The sequence below is a fragment of the Brachycentrus maculatus genome, unplaced genomic scaffold, assembly GCF_059751285.1.
Source record: "Brachycentrus maculatus isolate JH-2025_06_01 unplaced genomic scaffold, ASM5975128v1 h1tg000201l, whole genome shotgun sequence".
NCBI lineage: Eukaryota > Metazoa > Arthropoda > Insecta > Trichoptera > Brachycentridae > Brachycentrus > Brachycentrus maculatus.
In genome coordinates, this window is record NW_028280952.1 from 280,843 (window position 1) to 306,420 (window position 25,578).

At 35.6% G+C, this 25,578-nt stretch overlaps 1 protein-coding gene across 2 annotated transcripts; it reads left to right on the top strand.

The window, feature by feature from the left end:
• On the top strand, positions 1-25,030 carry Naam (Nicotinamide amidase). Of its 2 annotated transcripts, none has more exons than XM_088263555.1 (8): positions 1-219; positions 3,946-4,132; positions 5,214-5,318; positions 16,479-16,613; positions 17,817-17,945; positions 19,486-19,654; positions 20,974-21,116; positions 24,584-25,030. In XM_088263555.1, coding segments are annotated over exons 1-8 (960 nt in total). In that variant the 5' UTR covers positions 1-217; the 3' UTR covers positions 24,674-25,030. The 2 variants fall into 2 exon arrangements, with proteins under 2 accessions (XP_088119681.1, XP_088119680.1); XM_088263554.1 differs by lacking the exon at positions 1-219 and adding an exon at positions 354-579.
• Positions 25,031-25,578: the final 548 nt, after the last annotated feature.

Genomic DNA, 25,578 nt, shown 5'->3' on the forward strand with positions numbered 1-25,578 from the left:
ATAGTGCAACTCTGAACACGAAACGGAAACTAGAAAATATTTTACGCTCCATTTGAATATTTGAATTTCAATACTTTTGTGATGAAGTCGGCTGGTTTAATTTTTTTTTTATATATAATTTAATATTTTTGGTAATTGAAACTAGCCACAGAGTTGTAAAATAGTGTTATTGTGATTCACACCTATGGAATGCATCATCCAATGTACTTTAAGATGAATGTAAGTAATAAGAAACACCCATCGGGAATGATCTGTCAAAAATGTCAGCATCGGGAAAGTGGTAATTCGTTCGCCGATAATAATGCAGGTTACACATGACATAGTTATATAATCGTCCGTTTTATTTTTCGTCCATTCAGTAAATTCTGTTTGACGTCGCGTTACCTAGTGCCTAACAATAATCAGGCCCTCCGTTGCCTGGGAGAACCGGTGGGGATTGAAGTACGATTATAAGAGCGATTCTTTGCCGAGTCGTGCCACTTGGTTCCAGTCAGCTAAAGTGATGGAAAGTAGTGATATAGTGGGAAATATTCAGTGGAGTGAAATGGACGCATGTTTTTCGACTTTCGACAAAGACGGGTGAGTGCACAATTCAAATTGCGTCTCCTGTCAAACTGACGTAAACATTGGAGGTTACCCCCAACCACTAATCGTAAAACATTTATTTTGCGTTATAGCTATAACCCTTCGGATTATCTTCAATTTATTTCTGAGTTATCTCTCACTAGGCCCGTAGATATGTTTTTTTTCAACAATACATACAACAAATATGCTCCGCCTTACGCTTCCGTTTAATTTTGCCGGTAGTTTGATAAGGACTGCGCGGGTAAAAATATGCGGACATTCGATTGGTTGAAAATCGTCTGCAATTCTTAGAACGGATATGATTATTTAAAAACAATTATTTAAAACAATTTTTTTATCTACTGATAAAAAATGAGTAACTTTTTCGTAAATTTCCTGATAAGATAAAATTCCTTTATTTATTTTATTTATTTTAAAATAATCATATCCAGGGCTTTTTTTAACAAAAAGGTCCTGTAACTCATTTCATGTCAAAAAAAAAATTCTATTCAAATATCATTTGAATATTCATTACAATACCATATTTTATCATTTTGACCAATTATATAAATATAGATTGTAATTACGTAAGCAAAAACATTGTTTCATCTTATAGATTTTTAAATAAAATAAAAAAAACCCTGCACATATCGATCACTCCTTTCAAGAACGTCATAAATCAAAATACTTGATTTTTCAGGAGAACGTTTTAAAAGTTTAAAAATATAATACAATGTATTAAAAATAAATATCCAGCCACTTATTGAACTTTTAACTGTGCAACAGATCTTTTTAGGTAAAACCTAAAGGTTTTTTTTCCATTTGAAAAATATTTAGTATACTAAAAAAATAATTGAAAAATATATTTTCTTCAAAATCCAAAAACAACACTTTCTGCCCCTGTAGCGGGTAAATATTAAGTTAAAAATATGCCGCTTTTGCTGGGATATAGTACATTTTCTGGGCATTCCGAAAACATGCACAACTGAAAATTGTCGATTTTTGATTTATGACGTTCTTGAAAGGAGTGAGCGATATCGCTCACTCCTTTCAAGAACTCATAATTCAAAAAACTTGATATTACAGGAGAACGTTTTTAAAGTTTAAAAATATAGTACAATGTATTAAAAATAAATATCAAGCCACTTATTGAAATTTTTACTGTGCAACATATCTTTTTAGGTAAAACCTTTTAGGGGGTAAATATTAAGTTAAAAATATGCCGCTTTTGCTGGGATATAGTACATTTTCTGGGCATTCCGAAAACATGCACAACTGAAAATTGACGATTTTTGATTTATGATGTTCTTGAAAGGAGTGTGATATATTATATCTAATATTGAAATAAATTGCACTTTTAGTTTAAAACTATAACAATTCAAACATGTGTTTTAAATGAATAGTCTAGAAAATATGTGATTGCCAATTATGGGTAGAATGAGAATGTTTTTCTTCTGACTCCCATCTGCACTGAAGAAGTGCATGGGACACCATATTGGATGGGTGAGGTGTCAACCCTTTTGTTAATTATACGAAGGCAGAATGATCAGCCTCTCGTTCTAGATTCTTAAATATAGGAATGAAATATGTTTGATGGGATGCAGATGACGTAAGTGATGGAACCCAGGATAGGGTGAAGGAAATTGCTGCTAAATGGGAAAGGAAATAGTAGTGAGAAGAAAGAGTAGGTACTATAGAAGAGGAAAAATAAGAATATATCTGATAGCTTAAGGATATAAGAATTATTCTTTGTTACAATTTTTTATTTTTTCAAACTTTATCTCATAGTATGATGGTGTGAGATGTGATGGAATAGTTTACTTCATCTCGCATTTTGATGTTGAGCGATGGTGTGAGATACGATGGAAAAGTTAACTTCATCCTCATTATGATGTTGAGGGATGGTGTGAGATACGATGGAAATGTTTACTTCATCCCGCATTATAATGTTGAGTGATGGTGGAGATACGATGGAAATGTTTACTTCATCCCGTATTATAATGTTGAGTGATGGTGGAGATACGATAGAAATGTTTACTTCATCCCGCATTATGATGTTGAGCGATGGTGTGAGATACGATGGAAAAGTTTACTTCATCCCCCATTATAATGTTGAGTGATGGTGTGAGATACGATGGAAATGTTTACTTCATCCCGTATTATAATGTTGAGTGATGGTGGAGATACGATAGAAATGTTTACTTCATCCCGCATTATGATGTTGAGCGATGGTGTGAGATACGATGGAAAAGTTTACTTCATCCCCCATTATAATGTTGAGTGATGGTGTGAGATACGATGGAAATGTTTACTTCATCCCGTATTATAATGTTGAGTGATGGTGGAGATACGATAGAAATGTTTACTTCATCCCGCATTATGATGTTGAGCGATGGTGTGAGATAAGATAGAAATGTTTACTTCATCCCGCATTATGATGTTGAGAGATGGTGTGAGATAAGATAGAAATGTTTACTTCATCCCGCATTATGATGTTGAGCGATGGTGTGAGATAAGATAGAAATGTTTACTTCATCCGCATTATGATGTTGAGCGATGGTGTGAGATAAGATAGAAATGTTTACTTCATCCGCATTATGATGTTGAGCGATGGTGTGAGATAAGATAGAAATGTTTACTTCACCCCGCATTATGATGTTGAGCGATGGTGTGAGATAAGATAGAAATGTTTACTTCATCCCGCATTATGATGTTGAGCGATGGTGTGAGATAAGATAGAAATGTTTACTTCATCCGCATTATGATGTTGAGCGATGGTGTGAGATAAGATAGAAATGTTTACTTCATCCGCATTATGATGTTGAGCAATGGTGTGACATACGATGGAAAAGTTTACTTCATCCCGCATTATGATGTTGATTCATGTTTTGAAATATTTAAAAAATTTTAATTTTTATATTTAAGTATGAATAAGATTTATCATTATGAAATTTTTTTCTATTACCCTGGACTAGTACCGGAAGGGCAGGACGGTACACATTGCTTTCACAAATTAACGAACAACTTGACATTGTGACAATCCGGTGCATTGCCCTATGAATGTGAATAAGAGTCAGAAGAAGCACCTCACTGTTGCAATCACATATGCGTATATTATTTTTTGACATCTCATCAAAGATGAAGAAGAATATGGAAGTCTGGGCATTTACGGGGCTGACGACCGTCATAGGCTGGTTTAAGTGATCACTTTACACACAAGTAAAGTGATCACTTCCCCAATTCAACCACACTTCTCAAATTCTCAAGTTCTATATATATATGAACCAATTTTGAAACGTTCTTGATTCACTAGAACTTCACTAGAGAAATCTATTGGTCATATGCGTATGTTTGAAGGCCAACTATGTTCTGACTTTGCAGGGATGGCCGCCTGAGCCCGGACGAGTTCCGCTTGGTTTGTCGGGCCCTGTTTAGGAACGACAAAGGACACATCTACCCGCTAGACGAAGAGAAAGGACGCCATATTTTCTCCGTATTTGATAAAAACAACGATGGATACATTGACAAAGAAGAATTCCTCTTCTGTTGGAACCATTGGATTAAAATTGTAAGCATAGTCTTCGCAACAACTCTCGGGGACCGATAGTGAGAAATAAAACAATTTCTACTCCGGAAAGGGGTAGTAGCTCAGATGGGACCAATTTATTTGCAATAAAAATTAAAATTCACATATTGCTTTATGTAATTATATGAATAAAAAACTTGTTTGTCCAAATTTTTGTTCCCATATGCTAGATTTTCTCCGCTGGAGTTTTTTTTTTCAAAAATCTGCCTCTATATGTAATGGTCAGCGCATTCGACAACCGTGCCGGAGGTCCCAGGTTCGAATCCCAGGGGAACCAAATAGATATATAATTTTTATATTTTGTATATTAAAAGCATTGTTAACTTTGTGGTACGGTAATATAACAATCTCCTTATCATTCATAGTTCACTTTGTGTAATACCACTTAAAAGTGGTTAGTTTGAAGTGGTATTACACAAAGTGAACTATGAATGATAAGGAGAGTGTTATGTAATTTTTACTCTAGTATTGTTTTACATGCAATGTCACCCGGACACTAATCTGAGGCGCAAAAATGATCAATCATATAATTAACTATTAGGATTATACTGCGTCGATGCGGTGCAGTGCACTATGCACCATTGGGTGCGGATAAAAATCTATCTCAACATGTATATGGGAATATGGATGTATGGGTATTGAAACCTGTCACTGGCTGGTTGAAGTATCACTTTATATCCATGATTGACAACCACACTAATCAAGTTTGAAAAACTTAATCTATGTTGAGATATTAATAAAATTGAGCATTTGGAAACATTCAAAGTAAATGTATAAAATTCATTATGTGTATAAAATTTTAAATGGAAGATTTTATAAGGTTTTAAACATTTAGAATTCAGAAATTCCTTCATAGAAATATATCTCTTTAACAATGCACATAAGCGTTGAAATTACTTTAGGCCAAAGTGTGTTACTTTCTTTTAGCTAATTTATTGTTGTTTTCTTTTTTTCAATATATTTTCTAAATTCTTCCTTTCTTCCATCGATTGATTGTTCAAATCTGCGAAGGTTATGTTCCCATGTGACCCTGCATAAAACGATAATAAACAATTTGTTCCAGATTGTTAGGCCGGTTAGTGCATTCCTGATAGTGGACGTCCAAAATGACTTTATATCGGGAACGCTTAGTCTTAGCAACTGCAATCCCCAACAAAATGGAATAGACGTAAGTGAAATATCACCTAATTTGTAATTATAAAACTTGGATAGTATAAATACACTTGAATTCTTGCATACATCATTAGTATAACACGTTGGAATACAATTCATCAGTTTGGACACCAAACCACTGGATTCATTCACAATCAATAGAAAGGGTACAAAATAATTTTTTAAAGTACGTTAAATTCAAAATAAATTCACCCGGGGATTATTCGCATTATAATCAATCGCTTTGTTTACTAAATTTAATAAAATTAAAATTAAAATGAGAAAACTATTTGATCTGATTAATTTATACAAAAATTTTAATTTTAAACATTTTAGAATGTCCCTTCTTATTGCAAATTGTAAATATTTTCCCCCCAACCAGAAACACGAGAATCCGTTGTATATTTTTTTTGTAATAACAGCCGGACAGTGTCTGGATTCAATACTCCCATTCACCGAATGCAAAACCTCGGCAATGATTTCGCGGACCGTATCGATGTCGGGAATATGTCACTTTCTAACTATAAAGCAATAATAATATCTCAGGCTAATGCACAATTCCTTGTTTCATCCTTGTTTAGAGATAAGTATTATTCAGTTGATTTTTGAACCAATAATTTATATATTATTACTTAAAAAGAGAAAACATATTGTTTTATCATAAAGTATACATCGCTCACTCCTTTCAAGAACGTCATAAATCAAAAATCGTCAATTTTGAGTTGTGCATGTTTTCGTAATGCCCAAAAAATGTACTATATCCCAGCAAAAGAGGCATATTTTAAACTTAATATTTACCCGCTACAGGGCAGAAAGTGTTGTTATTGCATTTTGAAGAAAAGGTATTGTTTAATTCTTTTTTTAAATAAATTAAATATTTTTCAAATGTAGAAAAAACCTTCAGGTTTAACCTAAAAAGATTTGTTGTACAGTAAAATGTTTAATAAGTGGCTTGATATTTCTTTTTAATACATTATATTATATTTTTTAACATTAAAAACGTTCTCCTGAAAAATCTAGTTTTTTGATTTATGACGTTCTTGAAAGGAGTGAGCGACATGTAATATATTATGTACAAATTGGCTTAAGCTGTTAATAAAGGAAGAAAAGAAGTTGTGTGTTTAACCCAATCAATATCAACATTGGCACCAGAGAAATTGAGGTTTGAATTATGGGCGTTGCGCTACAAAGTTACAAAATGTTTTTCAAATCCCTGATGAGCATTTTCTAAGGCAGCTCTCAAATTTTTTTTGGAGACCAATCCTTTTCAATTCAATTACGATTTAGGATATTTATGAAGTGTGTGGAAGTTTTTTGGTGAGAGTATTATAATGGTTTTAATGTTTTTAAATTAATATAAACCCTGATGATGACAAGGTTCTTGTTGAAACAGGGAGGTTAAATTGTATTAATAAAAAAGTGGTTATAACAGAGTTATTTCATTTTATAAAAATAAAATATGGTTGAAAAATGTATGCCAGTGTGTATTTTTTCAACCGTATATTTATGATGTATGTAAATGATGCATTAATTTATATGGAAAAAGTTGTTTCTTTTTTTCATTGCTATTTCATTTCATGAAAAAGGTTTGCTAGTGCGGAATAATTAGAAGGTTGATCATGTTGTTGAAGGTTGCATGATGTGCGGCAGTAAAGTTAGTTTCTTCAGAAAGTTTTGATACTTCCTCGCATCATATTTCAAACAAACTCAAAACTTTTAATCATTCCTACAAAATTGCAATTATTTATCATCAAAGTTAAGGCATCTTCACGATAATATATTATTACATTAGCAATCTCTAAAATACATGTACGGAAAAAATTATTTACATTAAAACAAAATGTGTTGTTTTTTTCATTAAAATCTCAACATAGATGAAGAAGAATATGGAAGTCTGGGTATTAAGTACAGGGCTTGCGACCTGTCATAGGCTGGTTTAAGTGATCGCTTTACACAGGTGTAACATTCACCATTCTACCCATGATTGACAACCAGGCTACCCAAATTCCTATATAAGTCCTATATATGTGATCAATCTCATGAAGCTCTACGACACAACAACCATCCATGATTGGATTTAAAAAGCTTTTATTTAGCAGAGACCCTTTATTTGTATACAAGATCTGAACTTACTGTACTTTGACCAGCTATTTTATTGGTTGTGTCCAAAATGTTGCGACGTTAATAGTTATTTTAATAATTCTATTAATTAAATTGACAGCCACTTTGTAATTAAATCTATCCATTTTTAATTCAAGTTGTTCTTATTAAATACCACTATTTCTCAAAATCTACTGTGACTCGTGTTTCCATGCATCCCTCATCATTTTCAAACACCGTATGTGAAGCTAATTCTAAATTTTTACCAACCACTATTTGTGGTATTTACTAAGTAAAACTAAATTTTAGAGTTAGGTCCTTGGGACGTTGAAGGGACTGGTAAGAAATAAAAAATAAAAATTAAATAAATAAATAAAAATAAGAAACAGCTCCTACCCCCTCTTCAACCTTTAATGTCCCAATGACCCTACTCAAAAATATAGTTTTACTTAGTAAATACCACAAATAGTGGTATTTACTATGTAAAACTTAAATTAAAAATAAATAGATTTTACCACATAGTGACTGCCGAACCATGAATGAAATTCTGAAATTTTGAATTAGCTTCACATACGGAAAATGGTGCAAGATGCATCGAGTTACACGAGTCACAATAGATTTTAAGAAAAAGTGGTACTTGAACTTTGATGTGTTACAAGAGTCCAGTAAAAAAGAAATCCGTATTTAGTCTACAATAATGAACGTATGGTGACAATAAGTGTCACCTGTCAGGGAAACAATGAATCATGTCGATTCATTCATTATTGTAGACCAAATACAGATCTAATTTTTTTTGTACTGGGCTCAAGTAACACATCAAAGTTCAAGCAGCCCCGTTCTACGGTATTTACTTAGCATAACTTAAATAAAAAATAGTTATTTTAATACCTTAAAAAACTGCAAAAACACGCTCTTTACCATACCCGAATGTAAAAACCTGATAAGTTTACACAAGTAAAGTTAATTCATGGCTCATAAATGTGAGTTGTACATTCTCTCGTGAGACATAAAAATTCATTGGTTGTTCCAAATTGTTTGCGGCATTGAATAACTGCATTGCCCCCTTCCCCCCTCCCCCCTCCCTAGCCAAGCTCCCCCTACCCCTAACCTCGGAATGAATGCTTACTGCCCTAATTCATGATCATGCAACACGGCCTATTAATATCTCAAGCTATTAGACTATCCACTGGCTGCACTTCAGAAATTCCACACAGTTAGATATGATCATAAAATTTTAGCATTTTTTAATCTATTAAACTAAATTATAAATAAAACACTTGTTTTCTACCACTTGTGTGTTTTGTCCGCCTCCGTGGTGTAATTTTCATTTTTAAAATTTTTAAATTATTTTATTTTTTCATGCAAATGTTTTTTTAAAATAATTTTTATTGATTTTCTAGACATTTCTACTTTTACAATATTAAAATTAATAACGCAGTTCTTTCCAATAAAGAGTTACCGTTCTGGAGGCCCCGGGTTCGATTATATATTATTTACTTATATTTTTTTATATTTCCAACCTTTTTATTAAAGAAAACATGTTTTTTTTAAGTATCCATCAAAATTCGATGTTTCCATTTTTTTGTCGATATTTTTTTCTATTTATTTGTAATTTTGTATTTTTCTTTGTGATTTATATACAAACAAACGAAAAAATATGTATTTCATAGTCTTTTCATTTATTTTAAGTATAAAAAAACATAAAATTACGTCTACCGGGCGTGACAGAGTTCGCGCCTGTTGTATGTTGCGTAATTAAAAAGTGAACTCCCCGGTTAACAGGTAAAATAGTTTTTGAAAATGATTTGAAAAGGAAATAGTGGTATTTACCAAGTAAAACTTAAATTAAAAATGAGTAGATATTATCGCAAAGTGACCACCAAATCAATTAATTAAAAATAAATGAATGATGTTTAACGGTAATATTCGCATGATACAAAGTGAGAAGCGCCAGTAACTGGGGTGTCAGAATATCCATGTATACCCTATACCATTGTTTCACAAAGTGTGTGCCGCAGCACACTGGTGTACCGTGATGATATTTTTTTGTGAGGTCAAGGGATCTCGCATCCCTTATGTCACTGCGACCATATTAGGTCTATTGTGACCTCCCTCTGTATCACAGCTCACTTCCAAGACCTACGTGTGTCGTGTAACTCACGACCTGTCTTGGTGGTAGGAGCTTCACCTTCTCGGAATCCAGTAGTGGTCCTCCAAGGATGTGACTTCGTTTGTGAGCGAGTGCGTCACAATTATAGAGAATGTGGATTGGCGTTTCGTTATCCTCCATACAAAATCTGCATACTGGGGAGTCATGTAGTCCAATTTTTGTCATGTGTTTCCTCAGTCTGCAGTGTCCTGTCAAGGTCCTGGTTAGGATCCTTAATTTTTTTTTGCTAAGCTTAAGAGCTTCTGTGGTGAATTTCTGGGAATACCCCATGATCAGTTCGTTTGCGTATTTCATCCCCGAGCTGTTGGACCAGATCTCTTGGCTCTTGTCCATGGCCTAGTTTTTCAGATTGAACTTGATAGTTCTGAGTGTCAGTCCGCATATGGGTTCAGGGCTCATTGGTGGCCTCTCAGCACCAGTTCTTGCAAATTTATCGGCAGCCTCGTTGCCCATGACACCACAATGCCCGGGCACCCAAACCAGCCTTACTGCGTTTCTCTCGGCCAGGCGGTTTAGAGCCTCTATGCATTCATAGGTTAGTTTAGATCTTATCTCAACAGAGCCTGGCTGTCCGAGAGGAGTATGAACCATGGTAATTAGTTGGTGTGCCGCGGAAAAAAGTCTAGTTTTGTAAAAATAACACAATTGCTCCAAATTTTGATTGCCTGTGCTCAGTTAAGTAGGCTCACATTTCGCATTAAACATAATATGTTAAAATGCACCCCTGAATTTTTTTTAATTTGGTAGGTGTACGTTGAATAGAAAAAGTTTGCGGAACACTGCCGTATACTATACGTTTGTAATTAATTGAGCGGTGGTTTCCCCCACTAAAGCTGCCGGCGTAACTCCAAAGGTGTTTATATTTAGCACCATTGGCTTAATTAAGTCCGACTGTGAAGCGAGGCACCGGGTGCCTGGAACCGAGTCATATTACAGCCCCGACATGCAATATTGCTATATACACCCCACACAGCTACAGTACACCTCCACTACAGGGTGACTCATAACTGACTGTCAATTATTATCATTTAAAAAAATCTATTGTAAAAGACAATGATTTATTTTATGTGTATTTTAAACTACACTGTGAAGATATTCAAATTTTTAATTAAAAAAATAATGTATGAAAATTGAAAATCATGTTTTCATTACGTCTCTAACTAACTAACCATCACGCCGCTTCTCCGCAGGGGTAGGCAGAGAGAATAGAACGCCACACCACTCTGTCTTTGCAAACATTCTTCGCCTCTTCCACGTTCATGCATCTCCTCATACATACCCGCCGATTGTTACGACTCCAAACCTGACCACTTTCAAGTATTTGGCATACCTGATCGTGCCATGTTTTTCTCGGTCTTCCTTTGCTTCTTTTCCTAATTACATTGTTTTACCCGTCTCCCAGTATGTAAAATAATCCAGTTAGAACCGCGTATACATCTAAATAAAAGGTTCGTCGCTAAATAAACGCTTTCTCAAACCAACCATAGATGCTGGCATGAACTCAAACATTAATCAATATGAGATTTATAATATATGTATGAGTTCCAAAAATTTGAGTAGTGTTATTTTCATAGTTTTAATAGTGAATATTACACATATGTAAATCGGTGCTCATTTTGAGCACGCCCAAAAATCGACAGTCGTTAGATTATCGCCATGCTATTTGCAGCGCAGGCGGAGAGGGCGTGTTTTGAGCGCGTCTGAACAGGTTTGCTTATGAGCATGCTATTATCAATGAAGTTCGCAATAGATTTCCGTGCATGACCTCGCTCCAAAATGTCTGGCTGGGGATGAGAAAACATATAAATTTGTAAATTTATATCAAAGTGATGAATGCCTCTAGAATCCGTGATCGCCCCTTTATAAAAAAATCAAGAAATAATGCGTATGAAGCTTTGATAACCAACGTGAACGACCTAACTCTGACTGAAAATTATAAAAACAAAAATTTAAAACTCAAATCGTCCTTTTCTGTTTTTCTTTCTTAATGACGGAAGTTTTTGGACGCATTGCATTGCAAGCAAAATAATGGTTTTATTGAGTTCTGTGCAAAGGGCCAAGCAGGCAAAGAGCTAGTAGTAAACAACATGCGTGTTGGAGTATTTGATTTGAGCATACTTAACCCATCATGACATATGGGATCGAAAGCAGAGCAGACACCATAGTAACAAAAAAACGCGCTAAGTGTGTCAGAAATGAAGGCTCTAAGAAGCATATTTGGCAAGAGTCTACGAAATAGACTAAGAAACAACAGGATAAGCATGTTTTCGGAATGCCCAGAAAATGTACTATATCCCAGCAAAAGCGGCATATTTTTAACTTAATATTTACCCGCTACAGGGCAGAAAGTGTTGTTTTTACATTTTGAAGAAAAGTTATTGTTTGATTATTTTTAAAAAATACTAAATATTTTTCAAATGGAGAAAAAACCTTCAGGTTTTACCTAAAAAGATCTGTTGCACAGTAAAAAGTTCAAAAGTTGGCTTGATATTTATTTTCAATACATTGTATTATATTTTTAAACTTTAAAAACGTTCTACTGAAAAATCAAGTTGTTTGATTTATGACGTTCTTGAAAGGAGTGAGCTATGTATACATTCAAAACGTTATGTAAATGTTCAGTTTGTTTGTGCATACCCTATGCCATGTATAGCCCTAGTCTCAGGCTGGCAGAGTGTAGTGGGGTGTAGTGGCGCTAGGGTTGCCCCCTAACCAATAAATGGGAGCTATTTTAGCCGATAATAGGCTTAGAAACGGCCCGTAATACTCCTATTGTGGCAGGTCTATTGGCCCGTGCCGTCTATTCACTTACAAGTTTAATATTACTTCTACAATGTATCATTTCACCGTTACATGCAAAATTATGACCTTTCATTTCCATCAATATTGGAACTAAGCGCGATTCTGACATATTTTAGATCATTATGGACTGCATAATTACCTGCGTGATAGACAGTGCAAGTGACACTTGAAGTAAAGTTTAATATTTGTTCAAATTTAATAAACAATCGCATATTTTTCAAATTTCACCGTTTTTTTATGATCATAATAATGTATTTCCATTTCCTCAAGGGACTCGTACACCTCATTCGAGTACCAGTACGCAACTCCGAATGCCCTAATCATTACTGCTATTCCATTTTTTTTTTCTCTTTCTTATTCCTCGCTCCAGGAGCGCAGGAGGCATCACCTTTTTTCCGTATTATTAACGATCAAGTTAACACCAGGGGGGGTCGAATAAATATGAGTGATTTTTTCACTCTAATATTTATTCAATATTACCCTGAACTGGTACCTGAAGCGGAGGGCTGATCACCTTTCCTTCATGTGTGAATGATCAAGATAACACTACGTTTATACAACGTGGTGCCCTTTGCATGATTGGGGTGCGGATAAGGGTTTTGTTATTATTATTAATTTATTACTAAGTGTCTTTTTGCACCATTTAAGCTAATTAGATTTTTTATATTTTGTATATTAAAAGCATTGTTAACTTTGTGGTAGGTTAATATAACACTCTCCTATCCTATCATTCAACGTTCACTTTGTGTAAAACCACTTTAAAATGGTATTACACAAAGTGAACGTTGAACGATGAATGATAAGGAGAGTGTTTAATTTAATTTTTGTCTGTTAGATTCTTAATTTAGTAGATTTTCTTTATTATTTAATTTGTCTCATTGGATGATGCCGCCCCTGGTAAGGATCGAGTGCCAAAGAGTATCGACTGACTTACGATTTGGCCAATATACCATCGCCTAACAATTTCTCGCAATAAATACTAAATGTAACATTATCTGTGATTTCCTTTTGCGGTACATTTCAGTGCTCGACGCCCCCTCACCGGCGCGTGTATTACCAAACCCTGACAGCTCTATTCTCTCCGAGTCATTGAGGGGAGCTCTCACACGGTGAAGTAGGTCCCCCCTCCCCGAACTAACTGAGAGCCGCTACCGTCAGATTGCGGTTTCCAACTTTCGCAATTGTCAGATGGAGGATTGATGGAGTTTTGAAGAGGCCCGAGGCGAAAAGTTTTTTATTTTACTACTGGAATGGGAAAACTTTCTCCGCAAGTTGTGTCGAAGTTCCGCGATGATTTTTTTCTCTCGTCGTTATGCAAATTGAAGTTAGTTTGGTCGTTATAAGTTTGCTCGAGGTGGCGTCGGAAACATAAAGCCCCTACTCGCATGCTCCAAGAAATTCTCCCAATGTTTTCACTCTTAAAAACTTTGAAATAATGATAAACAACCATCGCTAAACTAACTAACTAATTAACCAACACGCCACTTCCCCGCAGGGGTAGGCAGAGAGAATAGAATGCCACACCACTCTATCTTTGCAAACATTCTTCGCCTCTTCCACGTTCATGCATCTCCTCATACATACCCGCCGATTGTTACGACTCCTAACCTGATCACTTTCAAGTATTTGGCATACCTGATCGTGCCATGTTTTTCTCGGTCTTCCTCTGCTCCTTTTTCCATTTACATTCGCCTCATAAATTTGTTTTACCGTTCTTTCCTCACTCATTCGTTCTACATGTCCAAACCATCTCAACACACCTTTCTTAATTTTATGGATAATGCTTATCTCAGCTTTGCATTCCTTCCTTATTTCACTATTCGCACATCTATCATACATCGTTTTGTCGCACATTCTTCTGAGAGATCGCATTTCGACTGCATTCAATCTACTTTCATCCTTCTATTGCCAACTCCATGTTTCACTTCCATACATTAGAGTCGGAACCAGGACTCCGCTGTGCACTGCCACTTTAGCTTCCGCTGATAAGTTTTTATTTGCTATAACTGATCATCATTTGCTATAACAACATCGCTTAATATTTGGGAATTTTTTATTTACGATTTAGCATATTCGCGATGGATTATGACGATGACATTCTGCCGCCAGACCCTCAGTATACTAATCACGAGTAATCGCAAACCCGATTCCCATCTGTTTTCGGCGTCTCTCGCGCTCTACTTAAATTAAGCAAATAGAATGCTTATAAGCGTCACCCGCTCTCTACTAACAGTAGTAAAAGATGCTTATAAGCGTTTCCCGAAAACAATCTATTTATACAGAGTGTTTACAGAAACCAGCCAATTACAAATCGTAAACCCGGTTTTTTATATTACAATCTCATTAATATTTTCTTCTCTGTTGAGGTACCTTGGTATCGATTTATGTGGGTCAAATCCAGCGATTTATTCTTGCAGATTGTGAGTTTGATTCTTACTTATTGATTCGTTAATCAATTGTCTTATCCATTTACCACTTGACAGTTTGTAGCAAGAGGGCATTGACATTTGCCCGATGGGTAATCCAGTGTATGAATGAAATTTTTGAATAAATTCAAAGTCATGTGAATTAGTGATATCCATTTTAAATCTATTTTTCTTACTTAACACATTAACTACCAAAAGCTAACTAGTTGGCTTTTCATTGCCAACTGAAAATGACAAAATACCGATTAGTCGATTTCTCCAACATAAATTAAATTTAGTCAGTAACGAATCGATAACAAAATCCAGAACTACAACTTGTGCAATGTTATGTTGGTAAATAAAATTAGTTAATTTTTTTTTTTATTTGTTGGTATTTAAAGTTGGCAAAAGAAGGATGAAAGTAGACAGAATGCAGTCGAAATGCGATCTCTCAGAAGAATGTGCGACAAAACGATGTATGATAGATGTGCGAATAGTGAAATAAGGAAGGAATGCAAAGCTGAGATAAGCATTATCCATAAAATTAAGAAAGGTGTGTTGAGATGGTTTGGACATGTGGAACGAATGAGTGACGAAAGAACGGTAAAACAAATTTATGAGGCGAATGTTAGTAGGAAAAGAAGCAGAGGAAGACCGAGAAAAACATGGCACGATCAGGTATGCCAAATACTTGAAAGTGGTCAGGTTAGGAGTCGTAACAATCGGCGGGTATGTATGAGGAGATGCATGAACGTGGAAGAGGCGAAGAATGTTTGCAAGGACAGAGTGGTGTGGCGCTCTATTCTCTCTGCCTACCCCTGCGGAGAAGCGGCGTGATGGTTAGTTAGTTAGGTATTTAAAGTGTTAACCTTTATATTACATACTTTCATTAATATTTCTTTATTTTTTTTACATCTTTTTTGTACACCTTTTTTCTGGTTATTACAATAAGCTTCGTACTTAATATTTATTTCCAATATTGTTATTATGATTGTACTCCAACTGTAGATGTCCTTAATGGGTATTTATTACCTTTTCTCGGTTTATATATGTCAATTTATCAAATATATTAGCAGCTAGAAATACCCAATACACAATTAAATTTGTTCAAAGTGTTAGGTAAATAAATTAATTACATAGCAACGTCTTTCAAAGTTATTAAAAACCTTATTTTAGGAATGCTATCCTCTGAAAAAAGAACTCCTATTTCATTTAGAGTTTGTATTTGTATTCATACTGTACATTAAATCTCTCTCAGGAAAGTACTCCTATTTCATGTACAGATTGTATTTGTACTGATTTACTCTTTATTTTCTTTTATGTACATAACAATTTACATCAAATATTACATAAAATATACATATTATTGAGTTGTTACATACAGAGACATACACACACACACACACACACACACACGTATACATTCATACATGCCTGAATACTCATTATTATTATATATTATTTTATTATTATTTTATCTACCTCTCCGTACGGAGAGGTAGATAAAAGAATAATATAATAATCAGATAGAAAGTGGACATAACCGAGAATTACACTGCAAGTAATATTTTCCTCTTAAAGGCACCCTCGCCGATGTGAAAAAGGTCGATATGCAAGGAAATATGGTACGCATATTGCACATTCAATGGGGATTTGAACATAAACGGTTTAAATGAAGGTTTGATGTTACCCCTTTTAGGTGGTGGCTCCTATAAATCGCCTATTGGAGATGACTCCTTTCGATGCCGTCATTTACAGTCTGGACTGGCATCCCAGCGACCACGTGTCCTTCATAGACAACCTGCCCATGAGAGAGCTGCACCCCTCCAGTCCGGTAAGCACTCCGCATGGCGCACGGCATACTACTGTCACAGCACACACCCCCCCACATTCGGAGTTCTGCACACACCGCCCCGTCACTCGCAATCCAATACTATGTACCCATGTATTCAATTTAAGTTCTGTACCCATATTTCTTGGTGGAACTACATTTTATATAATAAAATAACGACTATTTAATTTTTTCCACATGAATTTTATTGAGCAGCGACCAGTCGGATGATGTCGGTTACGACGAAACCCGGTTGCTGGTCAAATAAAATTCATGTAGAAAAAATTATATAGTTGTTATTTTATTATATACATGTATTAAATGTTAAATCAATCACTGATTTTTTGAGTCTTAGTAATTGTATTTTATTGTTAGAAAAAACACATAAAAATCTGTTATGTGACAATTGTTTCGCCTAGTTATGACATTTTCAAACAAATGTTTGTTTGAATAAATATGTTTTTATTTGAATCTTGGGAACAGGAGGGATAGTCTAATGTGGGCCAATCAGGAACTTCTCAACATTTGCTTATTGCTGGGAGGAAACCACGTTGCACTCCTAAGAAGAAGGCGGATTGTTGACTGTCATCAGCAAACCTTCCTTTCCACTAGAAGAGGGTTGGGCATTTTGTATCTTAGTTTGGTTTATGTAACCAATGTCCTTCACTATTTTTATCACGTATGATACCACCCCTTGTGACAATTCCTTATGAACTATCACGGATCTAATGTCGGATAGGTCCTCACCCAGGCTCCCGCAACGCGCCTCCAGCTGTTGTCTTTAAATGCCGAAAAGGGATTCACACAAACAAAAGGGGAACAAATAAAATATATGGGTTAAATATAATAAGTTAAAGCAGGGGTTCCCAAAGTGTGCGCCGCGGCGCCCTGGTGCGCCGTAGAAAGTAAAGAGGGGCGCCGTGAGTCCATCCTCTATCATTATCCGAAACCACAAATATTCTCGGGTATCTATAAAGCGACAATTTTTTTTTGAGAGCTCGCATCTTTCTACCCTACTACTATCATTGTAGGTACCTACCTATTTGTCTTTTTGTCCATTGTCTTTTCCAAATAGCTTACTAAAGTAGGGCGCCGTGATAAAATAATAAACTTGTAAGTGCGCCGCAGGCTGAAAAAGATTGGGAACCCCCGGGTTAAAGTGTTATTTTAGTATCCGATGTATATATGCGTTTGCGCGACTTGTAGGTGTCGGCTGACAAGGCGCAAGTGTACGACACGGTGATATTCGCCGGGCCCCCGCAGATGAAGCAGCGCCTGTGGCCGCGCCACTGCGTGCAGGACACCTGGGGCTCCGAGCTGCACAAGGACCTCAAGGTGACCACATTTGGCTATTCAATACGCCGTACTAACCTGTTAACTTACTCGAGCCACTTCAACGCAGAATTGAAGCGGCTCCACTTGTATTCAATAAAATGAGAGTGCTCTTAACCTTAATCTTCAACAGAGACATTATGAAATTTTCTAATAACTTTTAAGAAACGTCTGCGACATTACTATTTATCATTAGAATCCTAACTGTCTATCAAACCTCCTCCCTTAGTTGTTCCCTCTACCTCCTTCCTTAAACTCCCTTTTTCCTTTGCCCTCCTTATTATCATCTTTTATAATTTATGTTTCTTTTAAATGTTAATTTGTATTTTTTTTAATTAACTGGTTAAAAAGGGTTCGAGGAAGAGGAAGAACATTAACACATTATTTAAAATATGTTATAAACAGGCGCCGTGGCGTAGTTGGATTGATGCTTGACTGTGAAACTGGCGTCGCGGGTTTAATTCCCACCGATTGCCAAATAAATTTGAGAAAGATATATTTTCAATAATTTGTTGAAGTGATACTTTATACACTATTTTACATTCACCATTCTGCCCATCGTTGAATATCCATGTTGCCTAAATTTTTAAAAAATTTGCGCATGTCGTATATTTTTAAACCACATTACACGTTTTTGTCTTTGTGAAATAAAATATAATTAATATTTAAAGCATCAACTTTGCGGTCAGACATTTCAACAAAATAATTATGTTAGCACGTGAATGGTTACTCACCGAGATTGTTATCCGCTAGTTACAATCGGATGCAAAAATATTAATCACACGCGTTGTTAGTGTGTCCATACGCCAGCAAACACTAAGGGCATTTACCAGAAAGGATAGTCGAGGAATATAAAATAAACCCATATATAATAAAATAATATAAAATAACTATCGTTATTACACATATAGATTACTACTCAACAATATTATATTTAGCAAATGAAGGAAATTTAAATAAATTACAAATTATACAAAATAAAGCGATGAGAATAGTTCTTAAGAAAAATAAACATAATAATATAGAAAAAATGAGAGAAGAACTAAACTGGTTATCTATAAAAAAGAGATTAAAATTTAACATGCTGATATTCATACATAAATTTTTTAACGATAAATTACCAAAATATTTTAAGGATAAAATAGTTTTAAACAAAAATTGTCATGTCATTTAACTAGAAATATGGATAAAATAAGACTACCATTTATGAAAAAAACAGAGTCGCAAAATAGTTTAATGTATAAGGGTTTGAAAATGTATGATGAGATGCCTGAATGTGTGAAGAATGAAAAGAGTCTGAAAGAATTTAAAAATACATGTTTTGTTAACTGTAAGGAAATGTAAATATATATAAGTATGTAGATGTAGTAAATTAAGTGTATATAATAATTTACATTAGTTGTAATATAAGCTAACTTAAGAAATAAAAAATATATAAAATACCAAAGAGAATAAATATAGTTTTCTTATATTCTTTGTTAAAAATAATATTTGTTTTAGGTATGAACGCATTAAGTAATTTGGACTGATTTTCCCCTTGCAGGTGGTTGAGAACTCAATAAAGGTTTACAAAGGAACTAACTCCGAAGTGGACTCTTACTCCGTGTTCTGGGACAACAAGAAGCTCTCGGAAACATCTCTCTCGGAACAGCTGAGACAGAAGAACGCCACGGATATCTACATCTGCGGACTGGCTTATGACATCTGTGTCGGTTAGTACATACCTACCTGCTGCAATCAGACACACCGAGGCTCGCTGTAATATTACCTATCACCTTATAATCCCGACAGCATTACAATTTGTAATGAAAACTCTTCCTTTTTGACAATGGTTAATTGTTCTTAAAATCTGTGTAAGCACGCCCAATACATACTGTGTGTCAAAGACACCCAATGTCTTTATTAAAACTTGCAAAAATTTAACCCGTTCTCTACCTTACGCGCTCGCCAGGCTGGCCATACTAAATTTACGCTTATCTTTATACCTGTTAATAAATGCCTATATGAAGCATTTATTTTGAATAGGATTGCATATGTACATATTCAATATCACGCAGTGTACATATTTGGTAAGTCTTCGTTAATATCCATTAAATATATATAAACAAAACAAACAATTGTTAGGTTATACTCTTTCTAAAACGTTACGGCCTACCGGGAATGTCCTTACTAATACCTCCTGCCCTTAAAGGGTTAAGGTACAAAGATAGATCAAATAAAAGGTGGCATTTTTCTACAGTTTTTCTTCTTCTTCTTCTTTTTGTAGATCCTAGGGATCTGTTTGTGCCTCTGCATGTCGCTCTTGGGATGTTGACTACCAGCTGTTTTTCCAGCTTTTCCGAGGTCTGCATCCTTCTGGGTTACCTTGAAAGGCGATACGTGGAAGTCTGTCTTCTGACATTCTGTTTATATGTTCATTCCAGTATCGTCTTCGATGTCGTCCCCATCTCGCGATATCCTCCGTCTTACACATGCTCCGGATGTCGGTATTTCTTACTCGGTCTCGCAATGTGTTTCCGGTTATGGATCGGAAAGTCTTCATCTCGGAGGTTCGAAGTCGAGATTTCATTCTGGAAGTATCTGCTCTTGCCTCAATCTCATAAGTGGCTATTGGTCGAACACATGTTTTGTATATTTTCATTTTACTTTCTATTCTCGTGTGTTTGTTCCTCCACACCGAGTTTCTGAGGCATCCTGATATAACTGCAGCCTTATTTATTTGTTTCTGAGTCTCACCATATAGATCACCGTAGCTAATGATGTCAACTCCGAGATACTTAAATTTCATCACCTGTTCAACGGTTCTATTGTTTACAAGTAATTAGCATCTAACTGGACTCTTTGATATGATGGTGCTTTTAGTGTTGTCAATGGATATCATCATGTTGAACTTTTCCGATGTCAAGTGGAGCTTGAGAAGCATTCTTCGGAGGTATAATTAAAGACTTTGTTCAATATAATTACAGACTTTGAAGTAAATAAATAAAATAGTTAAACTGGTGTTTAATCAGCATTTTATTCCTGTTGGCAGGAGCTACATGCGTGGATGCTATGGCCATCGGGTACCGCACTATCCTGATCGACGATTGCTGCCGAGGAGTTGACTTTCCTGATATTGAGAAAATCAAGAATACCGTCATCAATAACAACGGCGTCATTGTACACTCCGAGGATGTGAGCGCATGTTCTTAATATTACTCTTCGGGATGAATGTCATGACACAGTTGAACCTGGATACCAGTGAAAACTCTTTAACCTTCCCCTTACTGTGACAAAAAAATCCGCATCTTCCGGTTCTGTGTAGTCAATACACCAGGCGCAGTCCGTCAATACATGCTGTGGATGCTCCGCATCCCTTCCATTTTAGTGTAAAAAGATTTGGACTTCTATCCGTAAACAGCAATACTGCAATTTAAGTATTTTTATATTTCTACAGCGACCTTAATGTACATATTATTTTTACACAAACGGCACTGTACAAAATCATATAAATATTATTATTATAAGACATCGTGCATATATCGTCCCGTCTCAGTTATGGCGCTTAATGGGTTTATAGAGATAATTTTAGACGGAGGTACGGGAGGCACAAACAAGATACAATTAGGTAAATTGTATCTTGTCTGTGGGCTGGCGTCTAGATGTGCATATTTGATATCTAATGCGTAGTAAGTACGAGTATATAAACATTTGATGTCCAGCATCCTATCTACAAAAAGTCACCGACCGCCACTGCAATTGCATAGATAATTGCCTGAATTTATTATATTTGAAGTAAAAAGTGATGTTGATTGAAGTTTGATAGCTGTAAACATGAAACAATCATCGACTCACACTCTCAAACGAGCGAGACAAGCACCTCGGTTGGCTGCCCGAAAGCTACTGCTGACGCAAGTCTCGACTCGGTTTATTACTAAAAACAACTGAGAACTGAGATGGCATATCTCGCGTTCCGATATAACCAAGTAAAGTAAGAGTGAGATGTGAATAGCGTCGCATAACGGTTTGTTTTAGCGTGAATATACCTACGTCAGTCATTGGCACATTTTTCGCATCGTATTGATAAAATATTCCAAATTCTCACAAAATATCTTTACAATGTGCCCTATAAATGGTAATTGTTACGCTTTTTTTTCATTCAAGGCGTAAATGTATTATGGAGGAATACTTAAAATCTGAACTTATTTTTTGTTACGTATATCGCAGTATTAAAGTTATTACAAGCAGTGTGTACTATTTAGTTACACATCACCGGAAAGGAAGGGTCAAAAGAGAGCGGCTTAAGGTCCTGTCATTTTATCCCTCGGAACAAGGAAGCGTGGAAACATCTTTACATGAGCTAAATGTCCCAGTCCCTCGGGCGCTCTAATAAATAAGATAAAAATCCAGGTTCAACTGTATATGAGTTTGGGGATAGGCACCCCCCACAGCTTACCATATTTCTTCACAAGTTTTTCAACTAATTAATGAAAAATCACATGACAATCGACAGGCACCGTGGCGTAGTTGGGTAGACGCTCGACTGCGAAACTGGCGTCGCGGGTTCGATTCCCTTCAATTGCTAAATTAATTTGATAAAAAGATTTATTTTCAATTGGTCTGTTTGGTAAATCTTTACATTTACCTTCCCTATCCTTACTATCCTGCCTGCAGACAAGCATCTAAAAAAGACGCTCTGCGGGTTATTCCTTAAAAAAAAATTTTAAAAAACCACTATGACATATAGCGGTGTATAACTCATAAGCTAGTACAAGTACGGATATGCAACCCCCAGTCCCCTGGCCGTTACTGGTATTCTCCTTTTCCTCTCCTATAGTACCTATTATTATAGAGTGAGAGAGATGGACGGTAAGGGTGTCGTAGTAAAATTACACATGTATGGAGTGTCCGGCTAGCGGCACAGCTATGTCTGCCGTAAAATGTGCTATTGTTGAATTGTATTACAGTGGAACCTCTTATAACGAGCATAATTTGTTCCAGCATCTTACTCATAGAAATCAATGTCAGATACGATAATGCGTTCCATGCTGAAAGAATACTCAATTTTTCATATCTCTTTATTAACGTTCATTTAAATCAAATTAATTATAAATAGTATAACAAATTGGAATTTAATTTAGACTGAAAAAACGTTAAGAAAAATATGAATTTATGATAAATAAAAAAAAATTATTAACTGGTTAACTGCCAAAAGCGTTTTAAGACGCATAATTTTCTGTGAACGGAGCGCCGCTCATACAAAAATTACGTCTTAAGACGCGCCGTTTTAAATGGGTTTTTACTAAAGAAAATCAATTATTTAAAATGTACAAATATATTAAACGCATGGTGACATCTATTGAAAATATCTTTGCATACTTAGAATTTACACAGAATTTGTTTGTACCGCTTTAAACGTAAATTAAAGAGAGCTTTGTCGTCGGAACAACTGATCACGCCCGGGGTTGTCCAATAATCCCCGAGTTGCCGTCACTGCCGAATCTGATGACAGTGATTTTAGTGTCGATTCTGATGATTTTTAATTCTTAAATTTTTTAAATCACAGTGCGTGTGTGTGTATACTTTTAATATTAATCTAACATAAACAATTACTTTTGATATGTAATTTAGTTTTCATATTTTCTATGACAAATTTTGTGACAACCCTGCCCCGTGAACAATTAATTTTATGATTATGGGTAAATGACTGCACGACTGGCGCGCTCTTAATTTATTTAGTAAGTTTTATAAATAAACGTTATTACACTTTCAATAACAATATGTTTAGAAGGTTTTATTTTTGGTGTAAAATTAGCGGCGTGCTGGGTACCGCCATACATCTACCTGCCGGCAGTTAAAAGGTTAACTAGAAAACTGTCTAAAGACATTTTGTTTTTGCTGACGCTTCAATATTTGGCAAAAATGTGTCGCAGCAATATCATCGAATTAATTTGTAGTATGAAAAGCCACCTCCTTATTAGGGTGATGCTTCTTAATGTACATTTGACAGTTTTCAGAATTTCTTATTGCGCTAGGAGATTATTATTATTATTCTCCGCTACTTCGTCCTCCTCCAATCATAAGCTCTCCTCCATAATTTCTTGCTGCGAAACACGATGCAACTCCATCAGCTCTTGGCTGTGCTCTTTCACGAGCTCTTCAATATCGTTGCTATACACCTCGCGTCCCAGGCCAATAACAAGATCTCGTTGACTGTAGACTCCGCAGGTACTGTTTCAAAATCACATTCGACAACGCTCTTTGTCCAAAGTTTTTTCCTTCCCAACTCCTTCCCAAGCCGCGGAAGTGAACATTGTGAAAAACGCACTTGGCCTCTCTCTGTAACTCTTTATGCGAAATATCACTCGATAAGGGGTTCCACCGTATTAGTTGTATGTTGAGTTTCTTCCAAATGGATGTGTGCATTTGTGTGATTGTATAGATTTATTATCATTGCAAAATGCAAATGCAATCAAATTATGTCACTAGGTTATATTGAAAGTTATAATATTGAAGAATATTGGAAACTGATTTTTGTGCTAATTTGGAAATGCGTGTTATAACAAAAAAGTCGTAAAAATATCTGGGTGACTTACATACTATGTATGTATTTTATTGAATATAATATTTTTTTGAAAATAATTATTTGCGAACTCTTTCAGGTATTAGGAATGGTGGAAGGCAGAGATCGCCGACCGGAACTCGGATATAAACTCGCCATGGAATTGAAAGATGCTTCCCGCAATCCGTAGCAAGTTACCACGCAAAATCCAACGTCACACGTTAATCTAATATAGTAGACCCATACCGAGTTGTTGCCTTCCACAGAATAGATACAACTAGCTGATAGTAAACTTAAAGCAGTAGCCGAGAATAGCTCCCGCTGCCCTAATGCGGCTGGTTCTCCAACACAGACGGATAATAGACCGGACAGTGACTTAGAGGAACGCTTTCCTTTTGTCATCTTCTTTTTATTTTGTTTTCAGCTGCTCTCTAGTACTCCATAATCCTAGTACTCTTTTTTCTCAAGTGTCTTAAAACATTACTCTCTCTTGACCCATGATACATGCCAAACGGCATACCACCTTGATCAAAAAGTTCCCGAAATTAATCCAATCCTTGAGTGGATCTAAAAGCGATGTCCAACTCCTCTGCCACCTCTCTAATCAGCAATTTGCGGTTAACGGTCATCCATTCTTTGATTTTGTTAATGTTTTCGTTGCTTTTCGATGTTGATGGCCTGCCACTGCGTTCATCATCGTTAACGGACCCATGGCCACATCTGAAACGTTTGTGCCACTGGTAAACGACTGTTTTCTTCAGAATATTGTTGCCGAAACATTTTTCTAGCATTACCAATAACGTCGCATCACTGAAACTATATTTAACACAAAATTTAATACAAACTCGTTGCCAATTCCATCCAATTTTTTTCAATTAAAAAAAGTAAAAAACACGCACAATCGCAGGTGTACTCAATATGGCGTCACTTTTACAAATGTCAAGCTATCAAGCTGAAAATTTCATAGAATGTCAATGACAGATGTGGCAACCCAATACAAAAAGAGAGCTCAAATTGGGTGACTAAGAACGCCACGCGGTGGTGATTCCGGGAACTTTTTGATCAAGGTGGTGTTACTTATTCATTCTTTGGCCC